This window comes from Eriocheir sinensis, chromosome 39 (genome assembly GCF_024679095.1).
Source record: "Eriocheir sinensis breed Jianghai 21 chromosome 39, ASM2467909v1, whole genome shotgun sequence".
Classification (NCBI taxonomy): domain Eukaryota; kingdom Metazoa; phylum Arthropoda; class Malacostraca; order Decapoda; family Varunidae; genus Eriocheir; species Eriocheir sinensis.
The window spans coordinates 8,901,787-8,921,268 of NC_066547.1; the positions used below are offsets into that span (position 1 = coordinate 8,901,787).

Below are 19,482 nucleotides of genomic sequence, written 5' to 3' on the forward strand. Positions count from 1 at the left end.
CGCCAATAGTGTAACTCTCTCTGGTTTGGTGCATTTTTTTTTTTTCGTGAGTGTGTTAGCTTGGTAAATATGGAAAGTCACTATGCGCGCCTCCAATATTGCCCCCACGAGAATAATAACCTTTCCAAGGTCTCACATACTACTGTGCTTCTCTAGTTTTACCGGCGCATCAAACATATACTGCGTCCACAAGTGATGATAAGAAATAAGAATTACTCCTTTCCACTTTGACAGTCTTAAAACGCCTGCCTTAGTCACTATGAACCGAATTACCAATCTTTGTGTCGTCTGCAAATTTACTAATGCGATTATTGATTCCGACATCCACATCGTTGATGTAAATAATGAAGAGCACTGGGCCAAGAACCGAGCCCTGAGGGACGCCACTAGTGACCGGCGCCCACTCTGAGTTAAATCCGTCATCACCACTCATGTTGTCTGTTGCTCAACCAATTCGCTATCCATTGGTGTACTTGACCGTCAATACCTATTTGCTTTAATTTGTAAAGTAATTTATGATGTGGGACTTTATCAAACGCTTTCTGGAAATCAAGATTGACTACGTCCAGTTATTTGGTTACGTCATAAACCGTGAAGAGGTCGTTATAAAAGGTTAATAGGTTTAATAGGCAGGATCTTTTGTTACGGAAGCCGTGTTCTGAGTCCCCGATTAATGAGTGGCTTTCAAGGTAACTCACAATTTTGTCTCTAATAATGCTCTCAAGTAGCTTACCTACAACCGAAGTTAGACTAATGGGCCTGTAATTACCTGGTACTTTTTTGTCTCCTTTCTTAAAAATCGGTGTCACGTTAGCCTTTTTCCAATCCGATGGGACAATGAGAGAGAGAGAGAGAGAGAGAGAGAGAGAGAGAGAGAGAGAGAGCACTCATGCCTGCCCTCTCTCACATTCATTCACAGATATTCCTTCCTTCGAGAACATCTCAGCAGCCATTGACTATGCAAACACTTACATATGTGAGGAGGGAGAAGGGCTCCGACGTGTGGCTCTGGAGACCGTCCATGAGTTGGACTTCTTGATCGAATGTTTCCTCTGCAACCAAAAAACTACTTTTGGCAGTAAGTAATGATGCCTAGGGACCGTTTCCTTACTCTTATGTTTAGAGAGATGAGTAATTCTTGTGCATATTGTATTTTATTGGAAAGATATGATATATATATATATATATATATATATATATATATATATATATATATATATATATATATATATATATATATATATATATATCTGTGTGTGTGTGTGTGTGTGTGTGTTCCCATCTGAGGAGGGGACCAAAAGATTAATCTCCCCAGGTTGGACCCTGATCTTTGAGGCAGTGATTCAAAGAACAGTCGTGATGTATTTGTAGCTCCTCCAACTTTTTCTTTACCTGCATCTACAAACTTTGCTTTGATATCCATTCCGTGGAACACTACAGTAGGCAAAGTGTATTATTCGTCCTTCAAGAGATACTTACTGACACCACTAACCTATCAATCATACTCTAGAATATTATAGCTAGAGTGAAATAAATATATTATGATGACATCTACTTTGCAGGTTCCCACTTCAAGCACAACATCATGACAGCCGGAACAGTGCAAGTGATGAAGGAGGGAATGACACCAAGTGAAGTGCTAATTGAACATGATGGTAATTAAGGTGTTGCTGGAGTTCTTTTTACTTTCCTGCAGTGACCATTTTCATAAAAATAAAAAAATCACTTAGCTGTGTCTTTATAGCCACCTGCCACACCTGCCACAACCACCGATGAGGTAAGATTTTACTGAAAATGTTTACTGTTCCGTTACCATTGCATGATGGTGAACCTAATTGAATGGATGAAGATAGAAGGGAGAGAAGGAGACAGCCCTGCTGATAAAACATATAGCCAGTCGGATTGGCAGGCTGGTAACAGGTGAAGTCTGCTCTGGTTAAGAAAACATGTCAAAAGGCCAGGGATTGCATTTCAAAATCGCACCATATAACCATTGTAGTTGCGGTGCTATAATCAGTTTACCAGTGCATGGTGAAACAATGTAAATACAAATGTCAAAGGAAGAAAATGTTGAATGATGACCAGATGAATAATGGCGGCTACTTGTAGGGTAGCTATAGCTTCGAAAGTTCCACCTTAAGACATTTTATGATTATTTTTACTGTGTAAATTTTATTTTTATTTTTATTTCAAGCAAATACTTTTTTTTTAAATAAAGTCACAAGATCAAGATAAACGTAAAAAAAATATAATATGAATGTTGCCATATCTCCAGATCGAATTGCTTCAGCCTTTGTTTTTTTCGTTTTCCAGGTACGTGGAGCACATGGGGTGATGAGTTCGTGGACAATAGTGTGCCCACACGTGTGGCTCTTCTTGATCAGGACAGTGGCACCCCACTAGATGATTCTGTTGTCGTACCCATTGGGACGTACGCCATCTTCTTGGTTGGGAATAACAAGCAGCTTTGTGAAGGAGGTGAGAGCAAGGTCACTTTTTCCCATGGGCTAGTACTGGTGTTTTTTTCTACACAGATCATCACGGGGAGGCGGTGGCTAAGTCGTCAGAGTAACGGCCCCGTGTTCAGGAGGACGCGAGTTCAATCACCCGCCCGGTGCCACCAAGCTGGAATTTTTTAGCCGCCGCCGAGTGGCTTGAAATTACCCACATGCTGTCCAGAAGACCACCTAGCAACCCGGACTCTAGATTCTAGGATCAAAGATGAGCTCGATCCGGGAGGGCAGCATGAGCCAATGCAAGATGGCGCCACTATAAACACTCGCCTGCGCCAGAACGGGCTGGGCCGACCATCAGGACCCACCGGAAAGAAGCCTTGGACCGACCATCAGGATCCACCAGGAAGAAGCCTACCGGCGCACAATGTAAAAAAAAAAAACTAACTTATAGCTCCACTACTGATGCCTAAAATCATTGAAATAAATTTATTTTTTCCACAGATACCTACTATACCTGGGGCCTCATGGCACTATCAGCAGAAGGAGAGGAACCACTAGTAAATCTTGTTGGTTATGTTGTTTGTGAAAGACTGAATGATGGACTATCTGCTAACACCACCCCTGTCACGACTGCCACTCCAACTATAACCAGTTCAGAAACCTCATCTGGTACCACACCCGAGTCCACTACATCCTCCACAGACACCTCAACTGATACCTCAACTGAGTCCACTACATCTTCAACAGACACCTCAACTGAAGCCTCAACTGAGTCCACTAGTTCTACTTCCACAGCCACTTCAACTGTTACCTCAACTGAGTCCACTAGTTCTACTTCCGCAGACACTTCAACTGATTCCCCAACTGAGTCCACTTCAACTTCCACAGACACCTCAACTGATACCTCAACTGAGTCCACTTATACTACCACAGACACCTCATCTAAGTCCACTACATCTTCCATAGACATCTCAACTGATACCACAACTGGAACCACTAGTACCACAGACATAACTACAACCTTTGATACCAGAGACACCACAACTGATGTAACTACTCCCAACACCACTTTCACTACCCCTACTGTTACATCTACTCCCAACACCACTTCCACTACCCCCACCATTACATCTACTCCCTACACCACCACCACTACCACCACCACCACCACTACTACTACCTCTACTACCACCACCACTGTCAGCAGCAGACCTGAAGGTAAGTAAAAAGTTAATGAAATATGATTAATATCCTGAAAGAGATACAAATGATAATGAATTGTAAGTACTTGCACTGTTCACTTCTAATGCTGCTTTTACTTTTTTTTCTACAGAATGCTGTGTGCTTCAGGTAAGAGTGGAAAGTAAAAAAAGAAAAGGGTTAAGTTTCATCCGTACCTAATACATTAGAAAAGTAATCAAAGCCATTCTTATGTAGATCTTTCATATCTTGTTTTGATATGACTGCAAAAATTTGATATGCCAGGTACGCCATGTACTTTCCAAAGTCATATGTCAGTGAACAGTATCATATTTCTTTTAATGCCTCTGGTTTACTATAACAGATATCTTTTGTCAAGCTACCTTGAATTACACAACATATTTTCCACTCCACTCCACTTGTTGGCTGCCTATTTGTACACTCTTCCTAAGGGACTTGAGTACTTCCTTAACCCAGTAGCAGTGACGGGCCAAATTTGTGGCTTTACCGTGTAGCAGTGATGGGCTAAATTTGTGCCATGATATAAACCCCCTAAAATAGATGATACATAATCTGATCACAAATGCTTTGATATATTTTATGAAATGGTTTGTGTGAGGGGTGATTTTTTTCATTTTTCTCACTTGGAGGGACCATTAAGAAACATGATCCCCGCTGCTACTGGGTTAATGGGCTAGTAGGTGGTCATGATTGGAGAAATTTTCCCCTTCTCACGCTCTAAGAATTATTTTCATTGGTCATGTTGTGGGTTTCATCCCTTGCTGATTCATATAAACCTTTCTTTTCAGAACTCTGGTAATAAGTTGTGCCCAGGTACGGAATTGAGGAGCAATTGCTCAGAAGGCTACTCTGGCTATAAAGTAATTCAGTGCATCGAAGGGAAGGTGGTTGTTGTCAATGATCTCTGCGTTGCTGACTGGATTAATGATGTGGGTTCCATGGTTAGTAAGAGATATGACAGTGGTGTACAGTGAGACTGGAAAGAAAGTTGTGTGAGAGAGAGAGAGAGAGAGAGAGAGAGAGAGAGAGAGAGAGAGAGAGAGAGAGAGAGAGAATTAGCATCCAAGAAAGATATAAAAAGTTAAAATTATTACTTTTTTTTGTTTGATACAGATAGAGGCAGGCAATGACTCAGTGGTGGACATTGCGGAGATTGTAAAAAATGAGACAGAAACAGAAACTCCGATCAACCAGGTAGAGCTCGTGAGCCTTGTATCACTGGTCCACAACATGACGTTCCTTCTGCAGAAGCAGGTAATGTCACAAGGGGTTAATTTATATACAAATCTAAAAACACATTCCTCATCACTGCAGTGGATGGTTTTTGCCATGCTGTCTGTCAAAATTTTGGTTTATATTAGAAATAGGGCACAATATAAATGAAAAACAGCTGCATACTTATGTTAAAGTACCAATAATAGAGTTAGTCCTACCTAACCCTCCCACTGCTACTAACTGTTCAATAAAACTTACAATTGTTTCAATCACACAAACATTCTAGTCCTTATGTAGCTACTGCTCCCTTCTTCCTTGGACTTTTAATATACTGTATGATTATATATATATATATATATATATATATATATATATATATATATATATATATATATATATATATATATATATATATATATATATATATATATATATATATATATATATATATATATATATATATATATATATATATATATATATATATATATATATATATATATATATATATACAATTACAATGGATCCCTTTATACTACAGTTCCTCTTTTTAAACCTATGTCCATTGAAACACATGAAACATGCCACTATTAGACAGACTCAAACTAATTTTTTACTCTCCACAGATTGAAGAAGCTGAAGGTAATAATTCTGTGAAACAAGAACTGGCCAACCAATACACCCTTGAGCTGATACAAATAGAGGGAAATCTTTTCAGTTACAATGATACCTGGGAGGGTCTTGATGAGGTAAGTAATAGTTGTCGAAGTGGCAGTTGTAGCTAATAGTAGTAACAATGCTAATGAGTATATAAATAACACAGGAAGTTTAGCATTACTCCATCCTGTTTCAGCAAGTAGTATTCTAATTTCCAATGGTGGTCATGGTTCTGCTAATCCGCTAACTGCTAATTAGTAAAGCTAACATTTTTGTTAGCTGATTAGCATTTTTGCTAACTTTGGAAACAGTTAGTGCAGTGATTCCCAACCTTTTCAAAACCACGGGCCAGTCGAGCAAGTGAAAAAAATTCTGCGGACCAGTGTCATAGGCATAGATCCAAGCATACACTTACAGTTATATAGTCCAAATACATATTTTATTTTTTTAGCTATTCATAACTCAGTGGGACAATACCATGCAATGTAATGTTTTACATTATACAAAGTAAAGTGATTATAAAGGCTATTATTCAAATGGATGCCATGAGGGAAAAATACTACATTAACTACAGCACTTAGTACTACAGTAGACATGGAAAAGACTATCTGTCATTGTGATAGATTCATGTGCCTATTGCAAGGTCCATCAATACACCAAAACGTAATATCTCCTATTTTACAAATGAAATTAGAAATCCGATCTTCGTCTCGCTAGCTTTAGCTTCTCTTCTCTTTCTTGTATCTTTCTTCTTTTCTCTCATTTTCTCTCTTCTTTCTTTTTCTTTTTTCTTTTTCCTCGTCGATCTGTCCGGCGGGTGTTACACCATGCTCTAACTATTTCATTCAATTTTTATTTCATTATAACTACTTATTTGAGAAAAAGAATGTTTTGACAGATTATTATTTTCTTAAATCATGAACAAAACAAAAAGTCACTTGTAAAGCAATTTGGTGGACCAGCAAATCATAAGTTACGGACCGGCACCGGTCTGCGGACCATAGGTTGGGAACCACTGAGTTAGCGGACCAATTAGCTTCCGCTGAATGTAGTTCCTCCTCCGCTAACTTTAGTTCACTAAAACTTCGTGCAATTTTGTTCTTGTCCGTTGTGGGCAGTAGCAGCACCAGTTGAGCCACATGGTGCAATAATTCCAGGGCTTCCACGTTTGGGTAAATTATGCCTTAAAGTAGGGTAATTGGACAATTGGGTAATTTGAACTTTGGATTTAATAACAAGAATTCGATATTTTCCACCTGACAAGAAATAAACTTAGAATAATAATAATAACTGTCAGTTATGGAAAAAAGTAAAAAATGCATAAAAAAGTTAGCGGTTAGCGGATAGCGTTAGCTTCCACTAATTTCTTTATCAGTTTAGCGGTTTAGTGTAAGCAAAGGTAACTTTTTAGTTAGTGGATTACCAGTTTGCTTTGCTAACTTTTTGGTTACCGGTGCCCACCATTGGTAATTTCAGCTCTCCACCTGAGCCTCTGTGTACTTTGACCTTTATAATTTCTGGGTTGCCATCCTGTTACTTTCGATGACCATCATTCATCTTATCAATAATGCCTTGTATGTGTAGTATGCACATCTTTTTTCTCTATTTTTACTTTACTTTACTCTACTCCAACAAGATTCATTCACATGGATTATATTTGTAAATATATCCTGAGTATGAGAGTCTGAATTTACAGTGATGTCTTTATTTCTTCTTTTTATTTGATGATATACGCAGATTCCTTTGATTTTATTTGCTCCTTTCTCTCTGCCTACTATTTTTACTGTTATGCTGCTTGCTTCTCCTACATCTAACCATTTTCCTCCTTTATATCTTGCTCCTTTCAGGCTCTTCTCCTGACTACCCCATCCTTTCTTTCCTCTTCCTTATTTTATTACTTTCCCTTTTTTACCGTAGGCAAGTTCAGGAATGCTGGGAATATCTCTTCTCCATGACCTTGAAAAAACTGGCTTTATTTTGGCTCAGTATGTTGAGAATGAGCAGATGAACTACATTGACCCCACTGTGAACATGACTGTCATCTCCAAGCCAAAGTAAGTTACAAATGTGATATAAAGGGCAGCAAACTAAGTATCTAATGTTCAATCTTCTGTTTTCTTCTCTAACTTTGTATTCTTTTCTCTTGCATATATTTTCATCAGGTTGTGTAACGTGGGAAGGTTTTGTGACACACGTATTCTGTGACTAAGTGGGTTTTGGGTGGTTTTCTGCATCAGTTGTCTTACTAAATGTCTTTCCTTTTCAAAGCAGATCAGTTTACTCAAAGATACAAAAGACTATTAGAAAACTACTGATGATCAGACAACCTACACATGGTAGCTCCTTAGGGTGGGTCATTCACCAAATTTCCTCCCCATTCATAAATATATCTAGCCTCCATTTAAAACTTTCAATTTTGTTTGCATCAACTACATATCTGTTCAGTTTAATCCAGTCATCTACCACCATATAAGTGAACCATTCCTTTATTTTCTTCCTAAACCTGAATGGATCCAATTTTACCCCTACATCTAAGGGAGTTGCTGGCTGGACAAGAACTCGTTGTACCTGGGGAAGTAAGTGACACCTTCATCTACCTGCCAGTGAACTTTGAGAAACTCCTACCCCCTAATGAGACTCAGGCCCGTTTGGTAGGATATTTCCTGGACCAGGGCGCTGCTTCTCGAGCCCTTCGTGTTGGTCTAAGCAAGTGAGTAACGGGATGACTTAGGAATTCTTGGAGCTGGCATGTTGAGTAATTAGTAACCTTACTCCCACTTCCCTCCATAGATGTAGTACTCTTCCTCCTCCAGCCCTTCAATCTTTCCTATTTTCTATCCTGCAAATAACATTTTTCCTTTCTCTTACCATCAAGCAAATAAAAGTCTCCATCCTTTATCTCTCAGAAAAGATAAACCTTCCATCCTTCTTTCATACAAGTGTAATACCTTTTCCATTCCTCCTTTTTTAAACATACTTCCTCAATTAGCAATATATTTAGCTCAATTCTGGGGAGAAATATAAAGAGTGGTTGTCAGGAGTTGGAAGACTCAGATACTTTTTGTGACCTGCCTCTCTATCTTTGATAGCATGAGAACAAGTGGAGTGAAACAGACTGTATAGCATTAGGATTAGAGGTAGGATGTGAAACATGGAGTGCAAATTCCAGAGTCAATCACCTTCGTAATGTGTTGAGTCCACACTATATTGCTCTCCTTCCCTCTATTTGCTTCTCTTTCAAATCTTCATACAGATGAAACTCCCATCCTTCCCTCACTTATCTTTCCTCTTTGCTCTTTGCCTCAGATTACACAGTGATGATGAGCCTAAGGAAATGAACAGCTTAGCAGTGAGCTTGACCCTCAACAACCTCAACACCTCTGTGGACTTCACACCCGTGAACAGCAGTGTCATCATTCGCCTCCAACATGCCTACAGAGAGACTGGACCCTCCTACACGTGAGGGAAACTTTTAATGTTAGGCGTCAGGTTCCATCTCTGATAAGCCCAAGAATCTGAGGCCCAGAGGTCAGAGGTCAGATAAAATTAGGAAACATTCATTGTTGATTACATGAATGGGTTACCCTGTAGTTGAAGTGTTGCTCTGCGGCAAAAAATAGCATGCATACCATCTTTCATGTATCTTGTGCATCATATTTAATGCTGAAAATATATTCATGAAGTTAGAGAACAGCCTAGAAATATAAAATACTAAACTGATACTGTAATTGTATGATTGATATCAGATATGTTAGATAAAGCCTGACAAATCTATATCAGTGTTCACTGATTAGAAAATTGTCAAAGCAAAATGTTAATTAGCTATAGAACAACTATGTTTAGAACATTTTAAGTATGGTTACTATGAATCATGAAATTTACATTTATATTTCTTGTCCCACATACTTAATTTCACCATGTATGTAGTGGCTGGATATATGAATGATTTTGATGAATTCCAATCATGGGATTATTAATTTGACTGCATATCAAGATTTTTTTTATGAGCAACTTTGCTTTATCATTTTTCCCAAGCATGTTCCCAGACTCTAAGAGAGATGAAACATGCAAATTATTATTTTTCCTTATCCTGACTCTCCACATGCTAGATTGGTAAAAAAAAAAAAAACATTGAATTTTTGCATGATATTGATATTTATATGACACTTATGAATACCATACACCAGTTTCTTACTAGTATAGTATTTCATACTCATGTCAAATCTTTTTTTTTCTATTCCTCATGTATCCACTTTCATGTTATCCCTTGCAGTGATCTTTACCGTGATCGCCGAGAGAATGAGGTGCCAAGCAGGATACCAGGAAGAGCCAAGTGTGTCTACTGGGATCCTGTCAACAGGTGTGTGTGGGGGTGCAATGTGGGGTTGCAGCCCTACCTAAAGGTCTGTACTTGAGCTCCAAGCTTATTCAGGGAGGGTACTGTCTGGCCATTATGATTCCAGCAAGTGATCAGACCATGATGAATGACACACACACACACACACACACACACACACACACACACACACACACACACACACACACACACACACACACACACACACACACACACACACATTCACATTCACACGCATACACATACACGCACTCGTGCACCATGCAAGCCCGCACTCACACGCATGCATGTACCACACAAGCATGCACTCACAAACGCACGCACTCTTGCATGCATGCACACAAGCATACATGGACACACGCATGCAGGCCCTTCTCTCACACGTGTTCCCTCATCTCTCAGCTTCTGGGTGACCAACGGATGTGGACTCATCAACACGACCCGGCGAGAAACATTCTGCAGCTGCTCTCATTTGTCCATGTTCTCAATAATCACTGATGTTCACAAGTACATGGTGAGTCAGTGATCCAAAAGGCTGGGAAGTGTTATAATCATGTACACTGGCCCATCATAATGTTTTCTTTTTTTTCTGTTGTGTGTGCCAGCTGTTTTCATTTTAATTGCATACACTTGTTCACACACTCAGGTATAGATTTATGTCTGCACTGAATTATTTACGTACTCCCTCACTCATTCATGTCTGCTCATTTTAATTAGATTTTCCTTATTATATTCACACTGGTTTCATTTTTACTCAGCAGTTTTCATGTTTGCTATGCTTGCACTTACTTGTTCATCTACTTTTTTTAGATTTTCATTGGCTTGTTTCATTTTTAAAATATGCATACAAGTTGTCTCATGCATTGTTTCGTTTTGATAATTTAGTACTTCGTCAGTGTGGGTGTGCATTGACTTGCTCATCCACTTGTTTTTTTGTTCTGTACCAAAAATTTTGTTGCCTTTCATCGGTCCTGTTCCTCTTACAGGGTCGGGATCCTGCCCTGGACACTCTGAGCTCAGTACTCTTATCCTTCTCTTGCCTCGGCCTCCTGCTCACTTTGTGCATCCTCCAGTTCTGCAAGTAAGTAAGACAGTTTGAGAAAGGCAAGCATAGACGCTACTGTAGATTTTTTTGGGGGACTGTTGAGTGCATAGAAAATTACGTATTCTGATAGATTTTGCGTGCCATTTTCTAAATATAATGATAAGAATAAAGATATTTCTAAATATAGACTTAATTGAAATAGTTTTACTTTTTATGATGTTTCTGAAGCAATAATCGCTACATGAGTTTAATACTGTAAGTGAGATGTTTCTCCCCCTTTGGGGCCATATGCAGAAACAAAGGTATCTATAGCTACAGGCCCGCTTTTACCACCAACAAACTTTACTAGCTGTTAATACATACCTTTGCTGCATATGCACATATGCACCCCATTTAGGTGTTCATGGATAGTAGAACAGTAAAGCCTGGGGAGTGTTTGGGTAAGAGGAGGATTCCATCATCTCACCAGCCAATCACAGTATTAATTTGAGAGCACAGCAGTCAATCACTGGACAGCCATGCGAGAATCATATGCCTTGCCATGACTGTTGCGGCATTTTTACATTCTAATATTGCTGTTTGGTAAAGTTATGTACATCTTTGTGTACTGTGGGAGGAATTTTTGCAAGACTCTGTCTAATTTGGACTGAGAAAGTTTGCAATAACTAGTTCAAAACTTGTTAAGATTATAACTTTTGGGGCGCTTGATACATATTGCCAAAATGATGACTCGCTAAACAAATGCCGCTAAAACTGATATCCTCTGTGCTACCTAATGCTTAGTATTGCATATGTTTGGTAATACTCTCAGCAATAGTGCTCCATGCAGAAGTTAATGATGTATTGCTTTTTTGTTGTGATGATATAATGTTCCGTGACTTAACTCTGAGTGACTTAACCACTCACGATCTCAGGGGCGTGCCAGCAAACCCTCGGATCTCCATCACCAAGCAGCTGTCAGTCTCTCTCCTGCTCTCCCACTTCATCATTCTCCTCTTCCTGGACCCTGACTTCCTAAAAATCAAGGAAGTATGTATATATAATTTAGCGGGGCCTTTTTGTTTTAGTCCTTTTGATCATTAATGACTGATATGATTTATGCAGTTCATTGTCATTTTTCTATTCTCTCAATAGTTTTTGCACTAACTGTAAATTTCAGTATTCCCATGAAGAAACCAGCATTTTATTATTAGTGACATCATGGTATAGTAGTTAATACCTCTATTTGTAAATTCATGGTTGTCAGTGTTGAGTTTTAGGCCAAGGCTTTGTGTGTGTACCCGTCCTTCTGTTTGCCTTTCATGATGGATTGATGAGTAAAGTGGTACCTTCAAAACCAGGGGAAGATAAACAATTCTCGGTAACTCAGGCTACAGTCAACAGTGTGTTCAGGTGAAAGTTCCTCATATTCGCCATGGATCTTGAATGGTAGAGTTTAACCCGGTAGCAGCGACGGGCCAAATTTGTGGCTTTACTGTGTAGCAGCGACGGGCCAGATTTGTGCCATGATATAAACCCCAAAAAATAGATGATACATAAACTGATCACAAATGCTTTGATATATATTATGAAATGGTTTGTGTGAGGGATGATTTTTACTCATTTTTTCTCGCTTAGAGGGACCATTAAGAAACATGATCCCTGCTGCTACCGGGTTAAGGCAGAAACAGTGACAAATCATGCTTTCAAGTTCACCTTATAACATTCCCATATTTCATCATGGCTAGCTCCCATCACCTCAACTAATAACCACAACCTGTCTTGTTTTCCCAGGGAGGCTGTAAGGCAGTGGCAGTGATGCTCCACTATGTCCTTCTTGCCAGTATTTTTTGGATGCTGGCTGAGGGCCTAAATCTCTTCCAGCAAGTCTGCTTTGTCTTAGATTCAACCAATTACATGATCGCATATTGGTAAGTGCTTTAAATAGAATTAATTATGCAATTAATACAAATAGGAGATGAATATTCTCTTCTATTTTTCTTCTTTTCTTCTCTCAGAATATTCAAATAATTCAAAGGAAAATGTCTGTGTTATATATTTGAATTTAAAAAAAGACATACTCTCTGGTTGTCCTTTATGATCTTTATGTAGAGAGAAAATCTATTTGTCTGTGATTGTGGGGGCATATAAGGGTAGAAGTATCTTTGTGGTGTGATTAAAAATAGAAGTTCCCTTAGAATTTAGTCTGAACTTATGAGGACTTCATTTTCTGCTTGGCAGTTATAGGCTTGAATAACTACTGATATAGAAATGCTCCTAAGAGTGTATTATTAATTAAGATCTAGGAATCAAGAATAAAAATGGAAAGATCAATGGCCAGAGAGACAAAATTATAATGAGCTTAATTAAGCTTCTGAATCAGCAGTGTTCTCCTTTGTTTCCATACTTAAGGGTCAGGGAAAACAGAAACATTCTTTGTCTCATGTAATGACTCTCTTTAGGATTATAGGCTATGGGATACCAGTGGTGGTGGTACTGGTAACCACAGTGACTGCCCTTGGAACTCAGCAGTGGGCAGATGAATCCTATGCTTCAGAAGACAGCGAGTAGTAAGTTTGAGGCTATTTTGCTGAATTAAGTTTCTGTTCAACATATCTGTGGCACACTGGTGCTCCAAGTCTCTCAACTTCTCAATTAGAGAACTGGTGTTTTGTGCCAATCCAAAATATTCCATGATTTGACAACATAAGTATTTTTATTTATTTTATCTGCAAGTCTGTCATATAATGATTGTTTATTCATGAGCAAATCACTAAATTATCTGAATGGTTTGTATATATATATATATATATATATATATATATATATATATATATATATATATATATATATATATATATATATATATATATATATATATATATATATATATTTTTTTTTTTATCATGTTTACTTCTTTTTAATATACAACAACATGGTGATTGTTATTTTTCCTTGCAGCTGTTGGCTTGATACAGAGAAAGGATATATCTGGGCATTCACTGGTCCTCTGGTGCTGGTTATTGTGGTAAGTTGGTGGCTGAAATATATTTCCAAAGATTTCACAAACTTCCCCACAATACAGTACAAAAAGTCTATTACAAAATGCCACCAGGCATTAATTAATAATTATAAGGAACATTAGAAATAACAGAATGATTGGGAATGTGAATGAAGAAAACTGTAGTTGTTGTAGATGTGGCTAACGAACAATGTTTCCATATTACATTGGATTATGTTAAAGGAGAGTTATGAGAGATTGAGGTCCCATATCACAGAAGGCTGATGATGCAGACTTGGCCCCACCCATTAGGTACTTTCTTTATCAAGAACACTTGTAAGAGTGGTCACATTTGAGGCCTTTTTGGTGTGTCATTGATATATCTCTAAAAGTCAAGGTTAGTGATGACAATAGTTAACTTTTCAAGATGTTGGAAAGATAGAAAGGTGAATTTTGTAGCTAGTTCAACAAGACCAAGTACAAGTATATTTTGTGCCAGTTATGATTGCCCAGATGACAAGCACATTATAGAAGCCAATTTTACCTTCCAATAAGAAAGCAATTTTAGAAAGAGCCTGCTAAAGATTATTAAATAGGCTAATGTTACACTTTTCCCTCAGGTTAATGTCATCTTCATGGCCGTAACACTGCATAAAGCTCTCAATGTCAGCATCAACAAGGGCAAGACACTACCTCAAAAATTCTTGTAAGTATGCTAACAATGTAGGCAATTTTTATCCTGTTTGTGGAGATCTGAGGGTCATTAATTCTGTACACAAAATTAATGTGAGAGAGTTACATGAAATATCTCATTCATGTTTATTATTCATAAATTAATACTATTCTATTATACTCTCTCCATGATGACAGATTGTTGACCAAAGCAAGTTTCTCCCTCAACTGTATCCTAGGAGTGACATGGGTGTTTGGTCTTCTTTATGTCACTACCAACCATTTCTTCGCCTATGCCTTCACCATTTTTAATGCCTCCCAGGTTAGTTAAGGGGATGTAAGATGAAGTGAATTTACTCTGAGGAACTTTAAGTGCAATCTGCAAAATGTTATCTTCATTTTCTTTTATGTTTGAGATTATTATTACCCAGTAGTATATTAGAAAAGGTAGTGTGAAATACTAAAAAGCAAGAATTTTAAATCATTGGTTTCATGTTATTGACATTCATATTTCTTATTGATATTTTCTGCAAATAATAGGCAAAGATGAAGATGATAATTATATGAGACACTCAGACTAGAAAGGGCAAATAAAAGAAATATACAATAGTGAAGCTGTAAAATAGGTTTATTGGTTTTGGGACCATTATGCAACAGCTTGTAAAGCTTGTGTGTACTCATAATGCAGCAATACAGTGGTCTATGTAAATGTTTGGAAAAGTGATATTATTACAAGGATACTTGAAATGAAAGTATATATTTAGTAGTTGAAAGATATACATTTTTTTCCTCCTCTAGGGAGTGATGATCTTTGTAATCTACTGTATGCTGGATGAAAATGTGAGGACTGCATTTATTGCTTCTCTTCCTGAAGTGGTCAAGCCATGCCCCAAAAGAAAGAAGGTGAGAAGTTTATTGACACTACCTACATAAATGTCTGTGCATGGAGTATACATCTCAGGTGTGGGGGTGGCCATACACAACCCTTTTGAACAGAGCAGGCAAATGGTTTTCTTCTCATCAGCTCCCCTCCTCTTACTGATAGTCTTCTACCTCTGAAATTCTGCCACATTGTGTCTATTTTTATCTTCTGTCAATATTTTCATAGCAACTGCTCTTCCAAACTTACTAATGCATGCCTTAAATTTCATCTTTCCTGAAGCCCCATTTCACAAGACTTTCTGCTCCAGCTCATCCCTATGCTAACCAAACCCCTTATGCAATAGTTAACCATTATGATAATTTTTTTCATCCCTTTTGTCTTCCTTTGCTTGTATCTTCTTATCTCTGTAACTTGATATTTTTTTTAAAGAGGGAAGTATCAAGACTCCTCTCTAATTGAATATGATGCTCTTTTGAAAACTCATGCATACTATCCACTTTGTGAGAGCAGTACTATTGCACCACTTTCCTTTGAACTGGCTCCTATACTATGTAAAAATGGTAGTATCAATCATAAAATTTTATGGGTAGAAAAAAAGAATGACCATGACCTAATGCATCCACATTTTCCCCATTCTTCCTTTAATAGGCTGCAGATAGTAGAGAAGCTGCAAACAGAAGGGACTCAAGAGCTGCAACAAAACCCTCGTTAGGCTTTGACAGGCCTGAAGCCTCAAGGCAATACTGCCATCATGATTGTTATGACCGTGTAAGGTCCCTCTCGGACATGGTAGATCTTGAGAGGTTCGTGTTACTTCAGTGTTTAAAATGTTGTAGCTGTAAAAGTTTTTTGAAATATTTGAAATTCATTATATTTTTAATCTATTTCTGGTGTGATTCAGTATAATCTACAGCCATATATTTATAATTCTTTTTTATGCATGGCAGTTTTAGAGAGAGCTTACATTATGCTGACAAACTTAATTTGAAAACATATAGATGTCTTCAGTCTTGCTCCTAATAGACTGTATATTCTAAAGTTCAGCCAGAGGCTGCAGTGTTTAATCTTTTGAGATTATAACTGATTTTTAAGGGGCTCACCAATCAGAGAGTGAGTAGGCATGTGTGTCAGTGAGGAAGTCATCTCACTTGGCAAAATGGGGTTTAGGTGGCACAAAGAATGGAGTGAGCACTATTCAGTTTTGAAATGCCCCTGCCGTGGGGTGCAGTGTGAGTGCAGAATATTAAACTTCCTTGGTATAAGCCCCTTTGGTGTTCACTCAGTAGGAAGACAGCAGACATAAATGTCAATAATGATAATGACGATGTTTCAAAAAGTAAATTATTATTATTAGACCCCAGTTTTTCTTTTTAAGATAGGAAGAAACATACAGAAGTCAATTCTAGGCAAAACAAAACAAAAAAATAGAGAGGGGGCACAGTTTCCTTCTTGAAGTTATTGTAATGTAGAGAGCTGCTTCTCCTTTTAACTAGCTACTATTTGATATAAACGTTCAATGAATTATGGAGGCAGACTCCCATTCCCCAGAGATTAAAAAACAAATATCAATAGTGATATTATTCTCTTTATTTTCATTTTATTCAGATAACTTCTAATAGCATTTCAAATCAGCAATATTGTTTAAGGAACAGAATTATCAGTTAACAACCCAATCCTGTGTATGCTAATTAAGTATCAATCAAGGACTTTTATTTTAACTAGTTTATTGCTATATTACATACACTTACAGAGTCTGCCCTTTTTCCATGCTTTTTTTGGTTTTCATTGTATGATGCTTCCCTCATGAGCTTCACCCATCCCCACACATACTTAGATTCAAGAACTTATCTCAGTCCCTCACTCATTCTTCTGGTATTCTTACAGAGGCAAACACCGAACCGCCTATGCAACAAACTTAGGCTTCACACCTTTTACCAGGTGGGTGTTTTGGTTACTCTCACTCTCCCTTATTTTTTACCAGCCATGAAGCTTAGCAGTATCCTTTTTTGAGATTGGTGCAGAAAATTTTGGAAAAAATATAAATGAAAATATTCCAGGCATTTCTCTTTTTTTTATGTGTTTTAAAATGTGTGTGTGTGTGTGTGTGTGTGTGTGTGTGTGTGTGTGTGTGTGTGTGTGTGTGTGTGTGTGTGTGTATATTTACCTAGTGAAATACAGGAAAAGAGCTGTACTAGGCTCGTGCTGTCCCGTCTCCATAACACTTATTATCCAGTTTGGCTTTAAATTCATGAATCGTTTTTGAACACACAGTCTCCTCGTCAAGTCCGTTCCATGTTGTTATGCTTCTGTATGGAAAACTGTATTTCTTGATGTATCTCCTACAGTTGCTCTTCTTCAATTTCTTACCATTGCCTGTGTGTGTGTGTGTGTGTGTGTGTGTGTGTGTGTATGTGTGTGTCACTGTCTACATATGGCGAAATAAGGAGTGTCACCTAAGAGTTACCCTCAGTGGTTATTCTCTGTTGCTGTTCTGTGTGGCAATTTACACATACACACAGATGTTTGAAATCCATATTTAGAAACAATCTCCCATTACAATAATTTACTTGCTTCAGAAGTTCTCTTAACCATTCATTTGTTTGTGTGCAGGAGTAATTGGGACAGAGCCTTGGAGGAGCTTACAGAGCATCAAAACCAAAGGCGTCTTTCCCTCGCAGACCAGTTCAGCGTTGTGCACAGGAGTGAGGGCCCCCGATCCCCCAGAAGAGTATCCCTGGGAGACTTAAGGTGGGCCCCTCATCATCATAACCAATATCATCATCATCGCCATCATAATCATCCCTACCCTCTTTTCAACCACCATCATCCTCAGCAGGAGCAGCAGCAGTACCATCATCAACAGCAGTACCCTCATCATCATAACCTTCATCATCATCATCATCATCAGCAATACCATCATCATCCTAATCCCTATCCTCACCACAGGCACCACCATCTTCAGCAATACCTTCATCATCATCATCATAACCATCATCCTCATCCCTACCTTCACTACAACCACCCTCTTCATCAACAGCAGTAATACCATCATCTTCATCCACAACAGTATCAACAGCTGCCTTATCTTCTGCAAAGCTCTCAGGAAGACACAGACCAGCTTCATTACTGTGTAACTAAGTATAAGGACCATGGACAATAATAATTTCTGTGATTACCAGATACCCCTGCTCTGCTCTTTAGAGGGATCGATGCTACAATTCACAAGTAAACTACCCACCTCCCTCCACTTTATAACCACGCTGCCGCCACTCTCGCTCTCACTGTCCTCTTCACTCCCGCCCCACAGTCCAGAACATCTCCCAAAATATAGACCCTGGTTTTTCTTTTTAAGATAGGATGAAACATACAAAAGTCAATTCTAGGCAAAAAAAATTATAGAGGGGGCACAGTTTCCTTCTTGGACTTATTGTAATGTAGAGAGCTGCTTCTCCTTTTAACTAGCTACTATTTGATATAAACATTCAATGAATTATGGAGGCAGACTCCCATTCCCCAGAGATTAGAAACCAAATGTCAATAGTGATGATATTCTCTTTATTTGCATTTTATTCAGATAACTTCTAATAGCATTTCAAATCAGCAATATTGTTTAAGGAACAGAATTATCAGTTAACAACCTAATCCTGTGTATGCTAATTAAGTATCAATCAAGGACTGTTTTATTTTAACTAGTTTATTGCTATATTACATCCACTTACAGAGTCTGCCCTGTTTCCATGCTTTTTTTGATTTTCTTTGTATGATGCTTCCGTCATGAACTTCACCCATCCCCACACATACTTAGATTCAAGAACTTATCTCAGTCCCTCACTCATTCTTCCGGTATTCTTACAGAGGCAAACACCAAACCGCCTATGCAACAAACTTAGGCGTCACACCTTTTACCAGGTGGGTGTTTTGGTTACTCTCACTCCCTTATTTTTTACCAGCCGTGAAGCTCTTAGCATTACAGTATCTTTTGTTGAGATTGGTGTA

The 19,482-nt window shown here is 38.2% G+C and overlaps 1 protein-coding gene across 7 annotated transcripts in view; it reads left to right on the forward strand.

The window, feature by feature from the left end:
* LOC127008948 (adhesion G protein-coupled receptor L2-like) overlaps positions 1-19,482 on the forward strand; it is a 37,048-nt gene that overhangs the window by 12,704 nt on the left and 4,862 nt on the right. For 3 of the 7 annotated variants that reach the window (XM_050881467.1, XM_050881466.1, XM_050881468.1), the window contains exons 2-25: positions 920-1,078; positions 1,563-1,655; positions 2,314-2,478; positions 2,958-3,674; positions 3,790-3,806; positions 4,466-4,618; positions 4,791-4,931; positions 5,519-5,641; positions 7,467-7,603; positions 8,086-8,259; positions 8,856-9,008; positions 9,823-9,909; positions 10,309-10,420; positions 10,893-10,987; positions 11,866-11,980; positions 12,725-12,861; positions 13,393-13,500; positions 13,892-13,958; positions 14,552-14,637; positions 14,802-14,925; positions 15,402-15,506; positions 16,135-16,289; positions 17,371-17,424; positions 18,097-18,234. In XM_050881467.1, the coding sequence (XP_050737424.1) occupies positions 920-1,078; positions 1,563-1,655; positions 2,314-2,478; positions 2,958-3,674; positions 3,790-3,806; positions 4,466-4,618; positions 4,791-4,931; positions 5,519-5,641; positions 7,467-7,603; positions 8,086-8,259; positions 8,856-9,008; positions 9,823-9,909; positions 10,309-10,420; positions 10,893-10,987; positions 11,866-11,980; positions 12,725-12,861; positions 13,393-13,500; positions 13,892-13,958; positions 14,552-14,637; positions 14,802-14,925; positions 15,402-15,506; positions 16,135-16,289; positions 17,371-17,424; positions 18,097-18,234 (3,415 nt within the window). Of the gene's footprint in view, positions 1-919; positions 1,079-1,562; positions 1,656-2,313; positions 2,479-2,957; positions 3,675-3,789; positions 3,807-4,465; positions 4,619-4,790; positions 4,932-5,518; positions 5,642-7,466; positions 7,604-8,085; positions 8,260-8,855; positions 9,009-9,822; positions 9,910-10,308; positions 10,421-10,892; positions 10,988-11,865; positions 11,981-12,724; positions 12,862-13,392; positions 13,501-13,891; positions 13,959-14,551; positions 14,638-14,801; positions 14,926-15,401; positions 15,507-16,132; positions 16,290-17,370; positions 17,425-18,096; positions 18,235-19,341; positions 19,396-19,482 lie in introns of all 7 variants that reach the window. The other 4 variants (XM_050881470.1, XM_050881463.1, XM_050881465.1 and 1 more) reach the window with 3 other exon arrangements.